The sequence below is a fragment of the Meriones unguiculatus genome, chromosome 8 (genome assembly GCF_030254825.1).
Source record: "Meriones unguiculatus strain TT.TT164.6M chromosome 8, Bangor_MerUng_6.1, whole genome shotgun sequence".
NCBI lineage: Eukaryota > Metazoa > Chordata > Mammalia > Rodentia > Muridae > Meriones > Meriones unguiculatus.
This window is the reverse complement of record NC_083356.1, coordinates 72699885-72717998: the sequence shown is the minus strand read 5'-3', so window position 1 is coordinate 72717998 and position 18114 is coordinate 72699885. Positions and strand designations below refer to the sequence as shown.

General features: G+C 50.5%; 1 protein-coding gene across 2 annotated transcripts; it reads right to left on the bottom strand.

The window, feature by feature from the left end:
- Positions 1-406: 406 nt before the first annotated feature.
- Tbc1d13 (TBC1 domain family member 13) lies at positions 407-18109 on the bottom strand. Of its 2 annotated transcripts, none has more exons than XM_021647604.2 (12): positions 17953-18109; positions 16988-17061; positions 15258-15298; positions 14763-14824; positions 14533-14632; positions 12599-12681; positions 10525-10684; positions 6157-6367; positions 5508-5671; positions 3914-4074; positions 3642-3699; positions 407-2878 (listed from the first exon to the last, which is right to left on the bottom strand). In XM_021647604.2, exons 1-12 carry the CDS (start codon positions 17973-17975, stop codon positions 2813-2815), a joined length of 1203 nt encoding a protein of 400 aa, XP_021503279.1. In that variant the 5' UTR covers positions 17976-18109; the 3' UTR covers positions 407-2812. The 2 variants fall into 2 exon arrangements, with proteins under 2 accessions (XP_021503279.1, XP_060245841.1); XM_060389858.1 differs by lacking the exon at positions 17953-18109 and adding an exon at positions 14989-15102.
- Positions 18110-18114: the final 5 nt, after the last annotated feature.

Below are 18114 nucleotides of genomic sequence, written 5' to 3'. Positions count from 1 at the left end.
AATTTGAGGCTAGCCTGATCTACAGAGCAAAACTCTTGGACAGTGTACTGCCAGAAGCAGTGAGACTGCTCAGTGGGAAAGGTGCTCAGCACCAACCCTGATGACCTTGTTTGATTTCTGGGGCCCAAGTGATAGGAGGAACTGACTGCAGCAAGACTCCTCCACCCACAGGCCGCATGCAAATAAATACAATTTTAAAAATTACTAATAATGTGGTATGTAGAGGCATAGGCCTCCTTTCTAAGCCCATCCCCTGCTGGCTGTGGCAGAGGAGTTGGAAGAGCCTCCTGGCAAGCGTTTCCTGGTCTTGCTTAGACCAGTATAAGGGACTTTGGCTCTGTCCTTGCTCCAAAGTTCTTCTTTCCCCCGAAGGCTCAGGTCCACACCACAGCACCAGTCCACACGGTAAAGAGCACACGGTTTATTAAAGACAACTCGTCAACAACGCTTGTCAACAATGCTGGCCTACTGAGCTCCTGGGGGCTGTTCCCAAGTGAGCTGCAGGCACCTCAGGCTCTGGTTCCCCCTCAAGACTCATCCAGAGCAGATCCTTCTCTCAGGCAGCACCCAACTGGGGAGCCACCCTACCCAAGACAAAGTCCCCGCGACCTTGGCCTTCATCTCAAGGACCAAGTAGTGGGCACAGGATGCAGGTCTCCCATAGAAACAAATCAGATGCAGTGATTCCAGTAGCATGGTCCCAGGAAGGGAGGGAGGGAGGGAAGAGGAGAGGGAAGGAGGGTAATAAAAAGGGAGGGGGATGGAGGGAGGGAAGAGGGGAGTGAGAACAGGAAAGAGGGAATGCATCAGTGTCCTGGGCAGTGTCTGCTGGGTCCCAGGCAACGAAGGGGTCAGTGGTGGGGCTGAACTACCAGCTAACAAGTCGTAGGTTAAGGGGCGACCAGGATGGTAGGAGTGTTATGTGGCCTGTGTCTTAAGAGTATGGCAAAGGCACCAGCTCTGGCCTCCATTATACTCAGTCTCGTGTGGAGCTGGCAGCCTCCTGGCCAGGAACAAGGGAGAGGATGCCAGGGTTGACCCTGGGAAATAGGACAACCCAAGCTTCCAACTCCTCTATCATCCCAGCCACTTCCACCCACCCACAGTCCCACATCACTTGCCAATCTGCAATAAATAGCTAGCCCATTTCTAAATAAATAGTAAAAAATCTCCCAAATGTGGGTTGGGAGAAAATGTAGAAAAAAAAAAAAAAAGTAGAGTCCCAGCAGCACCCAACCCAAACTTGCTAAAGCAACAGCATAGGGAGGCGGGAAGCCCCGCCCACTGGTCTCAGGAAGGCTTCAGGTGGCAGCTGCTGGAGGCCCGGCTCCAGCTGGCCAGTCTGAGAGGTTGAGTTGAGAACCGTTGCTGTCAACCTGCCTTTGGGACTACCTAACCTCCTCATCAAAGGAGGAAAGGGGTAGGGTCAGAAAAGTCTACCTGCTGAACAGGGCGCAGCTCAGGGCACCCAGCTCCAGAGCCAGGAGCCAGCTCAGACACATGGCCAGCACCTCCATATCCCCATGGGAGTGGAGGACAGCTGTAGCCCTCCTGATACTGGGAGGCTCCAAGCCTTCGAGTTTAGCCAATCCTGGACCCAGAGAGGCATCCTTTGGTCCCTTGCCGAGACTTGCATACCCCAGGCGGGAACATGGAAGCCAAGGGGATGACCGCTCTACTGAAAGGTGTGGAATCTAACTCCCAGGCATATCACAGCCAGGCTGTCCTGATCTCTGAGATGAGTGAGGCTTCAGAGAGCCTCTGAAAAGACTCTCCCCTCCCCGCTTCCTCCATTCTTGGGCAAAAAAATGGGCAAGAGGCTCAAAGCTTCACAGGCCACCATTGTCAGCAGCACTTGGTTTCCATGACCAGAGCAGGGTCAGGGCCCTCTGACGAGGCACTGGGGATTCCCTCTCTGACTATCGGACGTGAAAGCCTCAGGCTGGGGATGGGCAAAGGATGTCCAAGCCAAGGCTGGCCTCCAGGGGTCTTACTAAGCCACACTCCTCATTCTGACTGCTGGCTTCAAGGAGCAGAGGGAAGGAAAGAACGAAGAGGTTCAGGGTAAGGTGACCCAAGAGAAGGGTAAAGAGAATTGGAGAGAAGAAGAAATAGCAGGAGTCACACACACCTCTGGCGAAGGAAGAGAGAGACAGGCAGAGGTAGAGACACAGAGAAGGGGAAGCAGGGCCTTAGAGGGATTCCAACATACCCTTACTCCACTTCCAGGGCATGTGTGAACACACATGTACATACAAACACAAGCAGAGACACCTGGGAGACACCCCTACCAGACATGAGCAAACACATCTGGCAAGAAAGAAGGTGGACCTAGAACTGGCGGTCACTTAGCTCTCTTGGGGTCACTTCCTCAAGTAGCTTGAGCACCAACACTCAGACATGGTTTCTGGCCCATCAGCCAATTACCTCCCCTGACCAGGACCCAGGGGAAGATGAAAGCACAAAGGATGAGGAGCTATTGGGCAGAGGCATGGCAGGACCCTTGCCAGCCTCCCATGCCCCAAATAGCTGCAGCCCCAGGAAACCATTTCAGGAGCTCCAGCCCTACATAGCAGTCTGGGTAGAGGGTCCCAGGGCTGAAGTGCAGGGGGAGTGGCAGGGCGCAGCACTGAGAAGCACACAACAGTGTGCTCCAGGAGGAGCAGCCTGGACTGTGGGAACCAGGCTGGGAAGCCCTGGAGCTGGCCAGGACTGCAGCTCACCCTCAGGCTGGCTCTCTCGCTGCCTCCTTTGTGCCCAGGGGCAGAATACACATGGCCGCTCTTCCCAGCCTGGGCCTCTTGCTGTCAGGTTACTTCGAGTCTTGGAGTTCCTTGGCTTTCTGTAGGATTCGGCAGACATCTGTGCTGGGGTAATCCTGGACACCAGGAAAACCAAATATGTTCCTGGAACAGCTTCAATTTTGCTCCACTAGCCACACCCACTACCTTTCCACAGAGGCCTGTCATCATGGCATGGCACCAGGGACAGGGACCATGGTGTACCTGACACCAGAGATCCCACCCCAAATACTGAATGTCATTTAGGTCACACCTCCCAAGGTCCAAAGGGTCTCACAACCTGTATTAAAACCAGGGTACCTAAAGGCTTCAGACCTTCCATCTCCTGACAGGGAATCGGAGCCACACCCATGAAGAGCACAGTGATAGTTCAGGAAGTGTAGCCCTTAGTCTTCCAGTCCCCTCAGGAGCCCCAAGAAGGGGTACTGTGACACAGGCATGTTACAGACCTAGCTAGTGAGGCTACTGAAAATCAACCCTATGCCAGGGGCTGGTGAAGACACTGCGGCCTAGAGACAATGTCACTCGGCTCGAGTCACGTGACAAACAGAACTGAACAGACATGAGCCTCAGGCTGGCTGTCAGACCCACCTGACACACATCTCCCTGGCCTGAGAAAAATCAGCAGCATCCACTGCCTTGACCTTTTGGACCAGAATCTGGAGGCCTGAGAACACACACCACTCGAGATCTATGAAGACCGAATTCAACTCAAATCCAAACCAGATGTGCTCCAGGGGTCTGGGCTCCTGTTTCTGACCCCAGCTGTGTCTGGTGCAGGGTGGGTGTGGGAAGTAGCTGCCCAGTGGCTGAGACTGCCTCCCTTCCAACAACCATTACCTGCAGAAGCCTCATGTTGACGGTGAAATCCCCCTGCAGCAGCTGCTCCCGGATCAGTCTGCAGGGAAACAGAGCCATAGCGCTGGGCCCTGGATGCCCCAGCAGGCCACAGCCCGGGGCTTATTCCTTCTCCCTCAGCAAGTCCCACTTGGAGGTCAAAGTTTCAGAGGCTCACTCTAGCCATGAGAGGCCAGGCCCTGCTCACCTTTCAGGACTGGGTACCCCTTCCCCCAGCTTCCCGTAAGGACAGGACAGATCATGGCTCTACTCACATAAGCATGGCACAGCAGACCAGGAGGAGGAAGTCAAAGCGGTTGTCATCCGCAAAGAGGGAGTCCCAGATCCGGATGACATCGGGCAGCAAGAACTCCTGCGACAGCAGCAGCGTCAGCCATCGGAAGGCGAAGAACTGGGGCTTGATATTCTGCTCTTGCTGGGGAGACCGCAGGGAGCAGGTGTCAGTTGCAGAAACAAAGTGTGGCCTAAGAGCAAGCCCTGTTCAGGGCCCTCAAAGGCCGTACAGAGCCAGCGTCCACTAAGGGGGCAGCGGCTACCAGCTCCAGCCAATGTGGCCATACCTTATGATTTCTTCAAGACACGCTAGAAACCCTGAATTTTGCATTAGCCCTTTAGATTTGGAAATGGCTCAGCCCACCCACATCCTCCTCTTGGATTTGTGGACCAGCACCAGGTACTGCCCCTGTGCTCAGCTACATCCCCCATGAGATAGCCCCACAGAGCACGGGTCCCTGGAGTGGAAGTGTCTTTTAAACTCAGTTGTGCTATTTAAACATGTTTTTGTTTTAGACCCAGGTATGGGATATGGGACTGATTCAGATGTTCCACAACAGCAAACTATTTGCTTTGGGTGGGCTCTGAGAGGCGCTTTTTGCCAGCTACAGACAAGGAATAAATGCCAGAGCCCAAAGAGCATGGGGGAGGGGTTGTAGAAAGAAGGCAGCTGCTGGTGCTTCCCCCTGCAGCTCCTGGTTGCTGTTGATGCAGTCTGACGAGAAGTTGGAGATATTCTGAAACGAAGACTGGATTTGCCCCAAGGAACCCAAAGACCCTAACCAGCAGGAAGTAGTCTAAAAAGAACTATGCCCTCTCTCCCCACAAACTTTATTCTCCTACCTGGTGTTGGGGTGTTGAAGGGGATTGGGGTACGTTAGGCAAGAAGAAATATAAGAAACCACAATAAATTAGATTTTGAAAAGTACGCCAACAGGGGCTGGGGAGACGGCCCAGCAGTTAGCACTGTCTGCTCTTCCACACGTTCTGCGTTTGTTTCCCAGCAACCACATGGTGGCTCCCAACCACTTATACTAGGACCTGACGCCTTCTTCCAGCAAGCAGATGTGCAGATAGAGCACTCATGTATGTATTCAAAAACAAACAAACAAACAAAAAACCCCAACAAACCCCCAGGAGAGGAACACTTTGGTGAGTCACAGAAGGTATTAAAAGGCATCTTTACCTGCTTGGCTACCTTACTGCCACCATTCTTTTTTTTTTTCTTTTTTTTTCAAGACAGGGTTTCTCTGTATAGCCTTGGCTGTCATGGAACTTGCTCTGTAGAGCAGGCTGGCCTCCGAACCCAGAGATCGGCCTGCCTCTGCCTCCTGAGTGCTGGGAGTAAACGTGTGTGCTCCCATGGGCCGGCTTTGTTTGTTTGTTTTGAGACAAGGCCTCTCTGGGTACACCTGGCTGGCTAGGATTCAAGCATGCACCCACATGTTCAGCCCATCCAACATTGCTTAACTGCAGCCACTTCCAGCCCCACCGTGAAGGCAGAAGTGGCTCTGTCCCCGTGAATCCTGCCTGTGTGTTCTGTCAGTGCATTCTGCCTGCATGTTAGATCCTCACCAGTTTCAGGTAGAGTTCTACATCCTTATCCTTCAAGGTGGAGTACACCTTTTCCATCTTGTAGGTGATGCCGCACTGGGAGTCATCCAGGCTCTTGATGAAGTTGTCCCGGATCTCGGCCATGAGGTTGGTGAAGCAAAAAAAGGTATCTGCTTCAGCGTGCTCTGGGACAGACGGGGGGGTGGTGTGGGGTGGGGTGGGCAGACACAAGGAAGTGTTCTTGAGTCCTGCCTTACCTCTCACCCAGAACATGTGACCCACTTCTGAGTGTCACCAAACTGCCCTGGAGGCTGGAATGGGTCCTTCGCCATGGCCAGTGTCCACCCCTAATGGCATCAGCACATCTACCTCACCTAAGCACACGGGGCACTCAGCCATCTGTCTAGCACTGTGCTAATGGACCATATCTTTCAGCTTCTTGTGACAACTATTCTACCAGAAGTTACAGGCATCAACAGATCAGTGAAGAGCACCACTCTAGAAGGCAGAGCTGGAATGGAAAGGGTCTTAAACAGAGTCCAGCCGGCACCTGCCCTGACATGGGTGTAGATGTCTAAAAGTGGAAGAGGCTTTGGAGCCCCATGTGGCCCATCAGTCTGGCCAGCCCCAGGGAGCCAGCAATGGGAAAAAAGCTAAGAGCCTTATCTACCTTTCCACTCGCTGTTGGGGTCAGTGGCAAAGGTGTAGTAGAGAGGGCCCACGATCTCATTCATGCCCTGCACATAAGCGATGCCAGGGTTGAGCTTGGCATAGATGAACAGGATCCGCTCCACCACCTCCCAGTGGGCTTCACAGCCATTGGGCAGAACCTCATACTCGTTCAGGGCTGGCGGTGTGCTGTTCCTGTGCGGGGAGCTCATCTGGGGAAAAGAGGAGAGGCTGTTAGCAGGACAAATGTTCCTATGAAGCCCAGCTTGACTTAACAACTCAGCTTATGGGCAAAAACAGTGCAGGAAGAACAAGTCAGGCTCAAGGAAGAGGCAGGCTGATGGAGTAGGAAGACATTTCAAGTGCCAACTATGCTAAAAAAAAAAAAAAGTCTCAAAACAGGCATGATGGCATACAACTCCTTTTATCCCAGTACTTGAGAGGTAGAGGTAGGAAGACCTCAGTGAGTTTGCAGCCAGCCAAAGCTACATGGTGAGACCCTGTTCTTCCTGAGTTCAATTCCCAGCAACCACATGTTGGATCATAGCCATCTACAATAAGATCTGGTGTGCAGGCAGAATGTTGTATAAATAGTAAAAAAACACCAAACCAACCCAACCAAACAGAGGTTACACCAGGTGTGGTGGCACACACCTTTAATCTCAGCACTGAGGAGGCAGGCAGTTCCCCGAGTTTGAGGCCAACATGGTCTACAAAGTGAGTTCAGTGACAGCCAGAGCTATACAGAGAAACCCTGTCTGGAGGCAGGGTGGGGATGGAACAGATTTTACTTCTGAGATAAGGAAATGGTGGGAAAAGGGAAAGAAGGAACTTCCTGGATAGCGAGAAATCTTAATCTTGTCTGGTGTACCCATAAGAAAACAAAGCTACCTATACACATAAAATGGCTTTGTTTTGTTTTGTTTTTTTTACTTCAATTGAAAATAAAGACTTGACTGCATGTGGTGGTGTAGACCTATAAATCTTAACACTTGGAGGTAGAAGCAGGAGTATCAGGAGTTCAAGGCCAGCCTCAGCTATATAGAGTTCTAGACCAATCTGGACTATATAAAACCAGCTCAAAACGAGAAAAGGAATGCACAACATGAGCTTCTCTGCAGACCCTCAGGAAATTCAGGGGCATTTGGTGCCTTGGCTCTACCCTTGGCCTGCTCCAGCAGTGACTGCAGAGCTGGGGAGTTTGCAGGTGAGACCCTGGCAGAGACTGTAAGAGGCTGTCTTGGAGTACAGGGAGTCTGGGCTATCTCCACATACCTGTCATACATGTATATGATAAAAAACACATGCATGTCAGGAGCAAACCATACTCTCAACTAATCCTACACTCTTCTTCAAAGCCATTTTCTTTTTTCAACAGAGTCTCACACAGCCCAGGCTGGCCCTCAAACTGATCATATAGCTGAGGATGGCCCTGAGGTGATTATAGGCTTTGAGCCATGACATCACCTTTGAACATACCCAGTTTGGAAACTGAGGCTCACATAGACTTGAACCTGGCTCTGGCTAGCTCGAACCTGTGGGCCAAGCCACTGGAGTAGGCTGTCTCCCAGGAAGGCCCTGTGCGCCCAGCTTTCCAAGAACCTGCTTTCCATGACTTCATTTCCTCCTGTAGTTCCAAAGAAGCAACCATGCCCAGATTATGGAGGAGGAAAAAGCCCAAAGAGATGAGCTCATATCCCTGAGTCACACAGAAGACTGACTTAATTTAAGGCACCTGACACAGGTCTGGAGTCCTAGGAATGAAGCTTTGGATGGAGGCTGGACTGCCAGGACCAGATCCAAAGATAAAATGGGTACAGCTTGGCTCTCATATACAATACTACAGTGAAAGGTTCAGTAAGGCTGGGCCTTCATCCAGATAATCAGCATCCACGCAAGAGGGATGCACACAAATTGAGCCACGGCTCCTTCTCCAAGCCTGTGCTCTGCACAGGACCCTCACCCTGTGGCAGATACATCGGACCAGAAGTGACTGTCCCATCAGCATCTAATCAGCAACTCAGGAAAAAAAAAAAAGAAATCTGTGCAGTCCTCCATTCCCTGCCGGGGAGGCTTCAGAGCAGGCCCTTCATGCTGAAGAAAGCCAGTGACATGTGGGAACAAGTCGCCACACCACAAGTCCCAAAGCAGTGGGTCTACATGGAGGGACAAGGTCATACACCTTTTTGGCCGTAGCAGCTTTCACAAGTGGCAGGGTCTGCTAGAGCCTGGAGCTCAACAACCCTTGGTGCTTACCCAGCACAGCCCCACTTCTGTGTGTCCCAGATCTGCGCCTGCTCTAACCCAACACTGACCTCTGGCCTAGACAAATGCAGTCATCTGTTTGATATCCTTTTCATGCATGAGGTCGCCTGAACCAAAAGCTGCTGCGCTGATCACAATACCCCAAGTGCCTACCAACCCTCTGAACAAAGGCCCTGTCTGACTCTTTGGTATCCTCCAGCACCTCCCCTCTGCCGTCTCACTGCTTTAGACAGAGGCCCTCATTTTTTCCCCTGACACAAATGATAAATTAAGCTTTTGGTGTGAGATAGAGAGCCGAGCAGTCAAGCAGCGAAGGAGATGCAAGTGGCTACAGGTCCCCACAGGCAGTCCCAGCCCAGCTGCTTTGACCATGTAAGACAGGCTTTGTCATAGTTGTGCTGTGGGCATGGTGGCCAGGGCGCTGCTCTTAACCTTCTCCAGCCTCAGGATTGGAATGCAGGGCTGGGAGCTGACAAGTGCCATTAGGAAACCCATGAAGCAGAGTGGTGGCACCTTTGGCACGTTCATGGCCATGAGAATGAGTACAGGATGCTAATCAGGCAGTGATTGCCTACTACATCTATACTTTCCCATCCATTTCAACCCTTTTACACTAATAATTTTTGTTTGTTTGTTTTTCAAGACAGGGTTTTTCTATGTAGTCCAGGCTATCCTGGAAATCTCTCTATATAGACCGGGCTGGCCTTGAACTCAGAAATCTGTCTGCCTCTGCCTCCTCAATGCTGGAACTAAAGGTGTGTGCTGCAACAGCCAATCATTTTATTTATTTATTTTTAAAGTTTTTTTTCTTCTTTAAAAAAATTATATTTCTATAGTAAATAAGTATCAACAGTCAACACAAATCCAAGACCAGCCACCAGCCCTAGGGCTCAGAAACAGCTGGTGACTTCCTGCGGGGTGCTCAGGAAGGACATGGTTGCACATGTACAACACACATGGCAGTAGCCAGTGGCTTCATGAGCTGTACAGCGGGTTACAGGGACATACACTGCATGGCCTGTGGAAGGAGGAGGCCCAGCAGTTACTGGGGGAGTCAGAAGGGTTCTTGTCTTCTGCAGCAGAGTCACTGGCCGCACCCCACTACTTGGCACTCTCTATCTGAGGACTTTGGCACAAAGCTTGGAACAGTATTTCTCCTGTCTTCCCACCCTGCTGCATGGGTCAGCTGACACCTCCGACACCCAGGCGGCTAGAGACTGCACTGCTGCTCTCAGCACACTGAGACTTCCCAGAACCATCTCCATTTCTCCTCTAGCAGTAGAGCCTGAACATGAGGACAGTGCCTCACCCTGCAGCTGCTATGCCCTGCTAGAGCAACAGCAAAAAGGCCTCTGCCAGCAACCTTCAGAAAGTACCTACAGCCCTATGGCCAGTGGGCCAGAAGAGACACGGGGGACAGGCTGTTGAGAAAAGCCCCATGGGCTGGAGAGATGGTTCAGATGTTAAGAGCACTGTCTACTCTTCAGAGGTCCTGAGTTCAATTCCCAGAAACCACATGGTGGCTCACAACCACATATAATATGATCTGATGCTCTCATCTGTTATGTAGGCATACACGCAGATAGAGCACTTATATGCATAAGTAAATAAATCTTAAAGAAAAAGAGAGACAGAGAGAGAGGCAGGCCAGGCAGTGGTGGCACACAACTTTAATCCCAACACTCGAGAGGCAGAGGCAGGTGATCTTTGTGAGTTTGAGACCAGCCTGGTCTACAGAGTGAGTTCCAGAACAGACAAGGCTAAACAGAGAAACCCTGTCTCAAAAAAAACTTAAATAAATAAATAAAGGAAAGAAAGAAAAGACCCTAGGGGGCTGGAGAGATGGCTCAGCACTTCAGAGTACTTGTTCTTGTAAAGGACCAGAATTCGATTCCCAGCACTCACAACCATTCATGACTCCAGTTCCAGAGGATCCAATGTCTTTTTTTGACCTCCATAGGCACCAGATACTTCAATGGAACACGTGAGCGTGCACGCACATACACACACAAACACACACACACACACATACGAAGGCGAACACTCAAATAAAATGAATAAATCTTAAAAGGAAGAAAATCCCAGGTCCCCAACTGGCTCTTACGTTTGTGACTCCACTCCGGTTGCGGGCCACTGTCTGAGATTTCAGTGTGGTCTGCTCCACCCGCTTCCGAAGGGTCTCAAACTCATTCTGCGGGTCCAGGATGAGAAGGCAGGGGTACTCAGTGGCTCTTTGGAAGAAGGATATATCTGGGCACAGCCTCCTATTGGAATGGAAAGAATGTTATCGTTCAGGTGCAGGGTCCAGCTGGGCAGCCCCAGCATCCTAAGTGCTTGGTTTATTTTCTTTTACAGTGCTAGGGACTACCTGAGGTCCACGCTAGACAAGTGCTCTATCACTGAGCAACCCCTGAGCCTGCCTGCCTGCCTGTAACTATAACACTCAGCTGGGTATGGTGGCTCACCCCTGTAATCAAGTCCTTGGGAGGCCTAAGGCAGAAGGACTGCCCTAAGTTCAAGGACAGTTTCAGCTACAAAGTAAGCTCCAGACCATCCTTAAACTAGCATGAGATTTTGAGTCAAAACTAAAATAAGGCTAGAGAGAGAGCTCAGCAGTTAAGAGCACTGACTGTTCTTCTAGAGGTCCTGAGCAACCACATGGTGGCTTATAACCGTCTGTAAGAGAATCCGGTTTTCTCTTCTAGTGTGCATGAAGATAGAGCACTCATATACAAAAAATGAATTTAAATCTTTTAGAAAAAAACTAAAATAATATTTTATCTCAAAAGACAGTTTTTAAAAAGTCAGTAGGAATTACATATACATGCTCATTTCATATGTGTCTGTGAAGAGGAACATGTGTAAATATTTTAAGTGTTTTTGTGGTCATACAGCCTAATTCTCATAAACCACAAACAGCTTTCCATGACAGAAACATCTGTCCAGGAGCTAAGAATAAGCGTGGTGACAGAACATTTGCCTAGCACGCACTGTATACAAGTATGCCTCATATTTATACGGATTTAAGCCCTGAGTTCTATCCCCAGCAAAAACATTGTATCTATTTATATGCATCTGTCTGTAGGTGCATGTATATGGACAAGGATTAACCATGGTCATTTGCCACAGGAAAACTTTGGTTTGGCAAGATGTGCAAGAACAGCAGAGGGGGGTGCTCATCTGGAACATGACAGGGCATGGCACTCATGCATACTTCTCAGATCTCCTAGGCACAGCACACTGCACACTGGCCCTCTGCAAACACTGAGAAGCCAGTGCCATCACCAACAAGAGACAGACCTGGGTCCTTAGTCCCTCCTCAAAACTACTACAAGATGAGGCTCTTGACCTAAACCTGGCCACTACAGCACCTCACGGGTAGGGCTACTCCAATGCCGATCTTAGAAGATAGGCGGCAAGAGCCTTCAGGCATCCAGAGGCTATCTGGGAAGGGATCTGGGCAGAGGAGCAGCACTCTGGGGAAGGATCTTCCTGCAGACTTTATCCCGAGCCTCAGGGCACTCCTGTACCAGTTCCTTAGGGTAGAAAGCTCTTCCACAGAGCCCAGGGCCTCCCATCTTCCTCTTACTTGGCGTCTCATGCTGAGTCACCCCTCTAAAATGAGGGCCCCGCTCTCAGAACACCAGCTTTTCTTCCCTCACAGCACTGGCAACCTTTGCAACCTTTTACGTTTTGCCAGGTTGAGTCTCCTACTCCTGTCCAGTCTTCCTCACATGGATGCAGCTGGCTTGTGCTACTGCAGGCAGAGTTGGGGCCCAGAGCAATTCCTTGGGGATGCCACTGAGTCGCTCTGCATGATTTTTCTGTCCAAACAAGGAGTGGGTACCAGAGAAGACTCAGGCATACTGCTCCAAGTGGAGGGAGATCAGCTCCCAGGGCCCTTCTTCAAAGGCAACTTGTTATCTCAAAGGCCTTTGTAGTATGCGAAAGCCAGCACAATATTCCCAGTTACCTGTGAACACCCATACTGCACATGCCCTTAACCTGAGCCATCTTACTTCTACTCCCAGATAAGTCATGGTCAGAGGGCCTCAGTCACCTGCACAACATCAGATAGTCAACTGGTGAAGCTGTACCTGAAAACCATTCAAATAGGCTCCTGTGCTCTTTGGCACTCCACTGCAGTACAAACCCCACAGAGGGCAGCAGCCTCTTACCGGACATCTTTGTCAATCTGCAGCAGCACCTCGTTGTCCTTAAAATACGTGTTCCACCTGCTGTCAGGGTTTGGGTTGAGGGGCTGTGAAGAGAGAAGTAGATGCTGTGTCCAAGAACCAGCCAGGGCTGCAGCTCTGTGGCCTCACACCAAATGCCCACAGACCTGGCTCTGGCCAACAGACAGGTTCAGTCCACCCAGAGGGCGTAGCAAGCACAGGCTTTCCAACGTTTCCCAGGTACTGTAGAGACACTCCCACACCACACAGCCAGCCGTGAGCCCTGCAGCGCGTGCTGTATGGCAGGCAGTGTTCTTGGCAGGGCCCCAGCTGCAAGTGTGCACGCAGCACTCACTGAGCGCACTGAGAGAGTGATGAGCAGATGAACACACCTCATTATCTACCAGTGCTTTGGGTGGTCAATGCAAACTTGGGGGTGGGTCTGAGACCAGCCCAGCTCTGCTCCCTGCCCTGTGAGGTATACATGAAGCAGTTCGGTATAGGACAAGTATACAGGACTTTCTGCAGGCCTCAGTCAGGCACTTCATCCGCCAGCTTTTCCTTCGCCTGTACACCCTTCCTCATGGAGCAGGATGAGAAGTGCTGCGGCGTTTAGTGGCAGAATGATTGCCTGCCACGCCTGAGATCCCTAGCTCATTCTCCAAGGTCATAAAAAGGCAAACAAATGAACATTTAGCCAGGGGAAATGCTGCACCTTTGGAGGCTGAAGCAGGAAAACTGAAGCCTGAAAGAAGCCAGGTCTACATGGCAAGATCCGGCCTCAAACAAACAAACAAACAAACAAAAAATTCCATGTGGGGCCTGAAAGATGGCTCAGTGGCTAACAGTGCTCGCTGCACAAGCATAAAGACCAGTTTAGTCCCCAAGACCCACGGGGGAAGGCAGAAACTGACTCCAAGTTGTCCACTCACATCCATGTATGTACCATAACAGATATGCTCACTGGCACCCATGCATATACTAACAGTGAATTTTTAATTTTAAGTTCAGGCTCACTCTTGGATATAAATTGAGTTCCAGAGCCAAAATGAGTTCCAGCATGGAACATGTACTACTCTTAACAAAGGACCTCAGTTCCCAGCATTACAAGGCAGCTCATAACCATCGGTAACTCCAGTTCCGGGGATCCGACACCTTCTTCTGACCAAGCGCACACATGGTGCATATACACACATAAAACAAATGAAGCTAAAAGTTTTTAAAATAATGTTTTATTTATTTTATTTTAAAATGGTAGGGGGCTGGAGAAGTAGCTCAGCAGTTAAGAGCATTGACTGATCTTCTAGAAGACCCAGGTTCAATTCCCAGCACCCACATGGTAGCTCAAGGGATCTGACACCCTCACACAGATATACATGCAGGCGAAACATCAATGTACATAATAAATAAATAAATAAATAAATAAATAAATAAATTAAAAACAAAACAAAGGTCCAGGATTTCCCCTTGACTAAATGAGCTGGGCTGTGACACATGCCTTTAATCCTAGCACTTGGGAGGCAGAGACAAGTGGATATCTGAGTTTTGAAGTCGACCTAGTCTACAGAACAAGTTTCAGGATAGCCAAAGCTACATACACAGAAAAACCAAACAGCCAATAAGTATATAAGCTAATAAATGAACTGGTGAGGGTTCCAGAGACTGTGCCCTAGAAGTTCCGAATGCAGGGTGACTCCCTCAGCACCCTCAGGACGATGGTTATTGCTTAGGTTGCTAACTAGGCCTAGGGCTCCTGAGCTTACTGTGTGCCTAGAATGAGCAGGGCAGGGAGACATCATTGTTTCCAAGGGGCGGGCAGCCTGACGCAGAGGGGAGGACTTAAGAGGCCACACGCGTCCTCTAGCCAGGCGCTTTGCTGGATCAAGCCTCGCCACTTCCCATGTGTGCTCTCAGCCCATGATGCCAACCCTACTTACATGGTCCTCGAAGGTCACATCCTCCCTGGATACACCCATGTTGGCCTTGGCAATGCCAGGCTGGATAATCATCTCTCTCAGGAACTGAGAATAGAGGCCCCTGCAGGAGAGAAGAGCAGAAAAGAGAAGGATGATTCCAGAGATCCCACCCAGAGGTGCACCCACAGAAGGCAAGACAGGCTCCCTGGGAGGTGAAAGCCCTCTGGTCGTCCATTGTTCACAGGTCTCACCTCTGCTTGGCCAGGATGGAAGTCCATGAGGCTCTCTCCAAAGGGAGGTAGTTCAGGAGGATCTACACAGAGGAGAGCACAGCTCTGGCAACATCCCCATCCTGGATAGTGGTCTCCCTCCTCCTAGCCCAGCTCAGCCCCTTCCTCTGCTTTCCCCATGCTGTTCTACATATGGCAAGAACTTGGCATTGAAGGGCTGGTAAACAGGAACAAAGGCGGCCACCACCTCAGCCAGTGGCTTCAGGAGGACTTAGCCTCTGCTCTGTCCCAGTCAGCATCACTTCCACTCCGAACATGCACCAGGAAGTGGAAATCTTTGCTGGCATTCCCCAAACGAATTCTGGAGGGGAAGTCAAGACAACATAAAACCCCACAACTTCCAGAAAGACTTCTTTAGACAAGCCAGGAAAGGAGCAGAGTAGAGGGGCCAGAAGCAGGTCCATGCAAGACCCACAAGTACTCAGAAGCAGGAAGCGCCACCCCAGGCACACCCACCTTCCAGCAGAGGCACCGCAGTCCGCCCTCACAGGGGATGCCTGTGGACACAGCAGGCAAAGGTCACACCAAGCCAGAGCTTCACAATCCCCCAACCCTAGACCCTGGAGCCAGTTGGCAGGGAGTGGAGTAGGCAGGAAGCACTTCAGGAACCATCCTCCACCAAAGGAATGGCTAAGCTGGATGCTAACTCTAATTTCTGTCTACAGCCCTGTCCCCCAGCCCAGAACCTCATATGTCTGCTATATACTTTGAACCTTCTCATCTTTGATAATTCTTCTTCAAAGGAGCCACTGTCAACTCCCAACTCTATTCAAAGTCAGGCCCTTCTTTCAGGGGAGGGAAAAGAGTCTCATACAGCCCGGGCTGGCCTCAAATTTACTATGGAAATAGGGAGAAACTCCTGCTTCAACCTCCTGAGTGGCAGGATTATAGGTGTGTTTGGCCACCATGTCTAGTTTGTGAGGTGCTGAACATCAAAAGTGGGGCACTGTTCACGCTGGCCAAGCACTCTAAAAACTGAACTATATGCCCAGCCGAGGGCTCTCTAATTTTTCTTTTTCCTTTTTTTCCTCAAGACAGGGTTGACAACCCTGAACTCTCTTTGTAGATCAGGCTGGCCTCAAACTCACGGAGATCCACCTGCCTGTGCCTTCCCAAGTCCTAGGATCATAGTCATGCACCACCACACCCGGCTTCTATTTCTTATTTTACTTTATTTGGAATCAGGGTCTCACAATAAAGCTGAAGCTTCTCTAAAACCCATCAAACTGGGATCATATAAAAATTTGTAGGAGTTACACATTAAGTGAACTTAATGTGTAACTCCTACAAATGGACAGGCCTCAGACAGATAAGAGCATGTTTGTCTGCTGATGCCCCTAGGTCTGGCACAGGATACAGAATACAAATGGCATTCCACGTTTGCGAAATTCAAACCAAACTGTCAGGTTAAGAGCTCTGTGCCAGACAACTTCTAGATAAAAAAAACAAAAAAAAAACAAAAAAAAAAAACAAAAAAAGGTATCTGTAGACAGAGCAGGCAAGGGTTAAGACACAGGTGTAGTGTGCAGCCCAGGCTCTGCACCACCACATACAGCCTCCCCTCTGGGACTTCTACACCACCCCAGAGCGAGAAGGCCAACTTCTGCCGTGTTGTCAGGAGTTCACAAAACAGCTCCGAGGAAGGCGTGACCATGAGCCATGACCCCCCCCCCCCCCCCCCCCGCCTCAGAATCTGCGTGACCCTGGCAACTTAAACTCCTTCCTTGTAAAGTTACCAGGTGGAGCACTACACCGAGGAGTTACACAAACACGCTGTGATGTTTTCACAGACAGGTTAAAAATCCAGCTATCTCTGCACTGGAACATTAACTATGAGGAAGGGCAAAGTCAAAGATGGCCGATGTTCAGCTCCCTAAGTTGGTGTTCTAAGGCTTGAGTTTTAGCATTAACCAAAGGTCACACTCTCAGCTCTGATCCAAAGCCAGGCAGAGAAACTGGAAACCACCCTGCAACTTCCTAACTCAGGAAACTACCTGAAATGACAGAAGGCCTCACTTACACTCAAAAGATTACCACCATTTCAACCTTCAGGCCACGTCAGGGAATTTGGGGAAGCATGTGCCTCCTGTCTAAGGCCAAAGGGCAGTAACCACTCCGAAGACATATAGACAGCTTTATGCAATCAGTCAGGTTTCCAGGGAAACCCTGAGTAAAATTTGTCTTACCACTAAAACTGAGTTCTCGAAGTTTTTCCAACACAATAGAGGGCTCCTTCAGGACATTCTGGAAATCTGCAATCCTTCAAGAGCAGAAAAGAAAACCCCAAGGTTGAAAGGCTTGCACCCACGGATCCCTTACCCCAACAGTCTCCAACAGCCAGCTTAGGGAAGTGGGCAATGCAAGTTTCTTCCTCTAAAATCTAAAATGCCAAGGAAGTGGCATTTGACTAGAACACCAATGCGAGGCGTTCTAGTCAAAAGGGTTTGAAATGAGAACTCAGCATTAAGCACCTTCTACTGTCAGTGCGCTGGCATTTCCTGGGTACTTGCTGCGGCCAAGCCCAGCCCACAGCACACCGCTAACCTGAACTCACACAACCAGCTTCGCGGTAAACCCACAGACAACGGACTTGTACAATCTCCCCACTACTCCCTCAGTTCTTTGCTGAGAAAGGGGGAGGGCGGCAGACTTCTCGGGCCTGCTCTCAAGCAAAGACAAAAGACCAAAAATCAGTCCTGGAGTGATCAAAATTTAGCCGACGCTGCAAGATATACCCTGGTTTGGGGCAGGAGTGGGGGACGGTCAAAGACCAGACTGGAGAATCCGGGTTCTCTAATGTTTCTCATGAGCAAGGAGCACAGAGACAGGAACATTTGGGGGGGAGGGTTTGTTGAAGAAGGATCCTGGAGCCAGGAAGCGGGGAGGGTAATTGAGGGCTGGAAAGGGAGACACCAGGGAAAGGGGTCCAGAGTGAGAAAGAGAGAGAGAAAGGTGACACCAAGGTAAGAGAAGCATCTCTGCTTCTTCCCTGTGCCACACAGGCAATGAGATCGTGAAGTGGGCGCTGGGGGCCCACCACCGGGCACGGAGGTGCTATTCTTGGCCGCACAGGCTCTAAGCAGCTCTGTCGGTGAGAAGGCGCTGCCCGGCAGGAGTAGCTGGGTGCAGTCTTGCCCGCGAGTCTCCTTACCGGCTCTGGTGCAGACTCGACATGATGTTGACTTCCGGACCCCCGGGCTGCTTCTGCAGCCCCAGCTGCCGCCACCGCCCCCTCCCTCCGGGGACACGGGGCGCTGGACAAAAGCTTCCGGTGGGAAGCAAGACCACGCGCCTGCACGTTCCGCGGGAACCC

Bases quoted from the DNA above. Each gene is read 5' to 3' on its own strand.
- Tbc1d13 (XM_021647604.2), bottom strand. From the start codon at position 17,975: ATGTCGAGTCTGCACCAGAGCCG. The intron at 4,075-5,507 runs GTGAGGATCTAA...CGGTCTCCCCAG, and splicing joins TAGAACTCTACCTGAAACTG to CAAGAGCAGAATATCAAGCC. The intron at 3,700-3,913 runs GTGAGTAGAGCC...GTTTCCCTGCAG, and splicing joins GTCTGCTGTGCCATGCTTAT to ACTGATCCGGGAGCAGCTGC.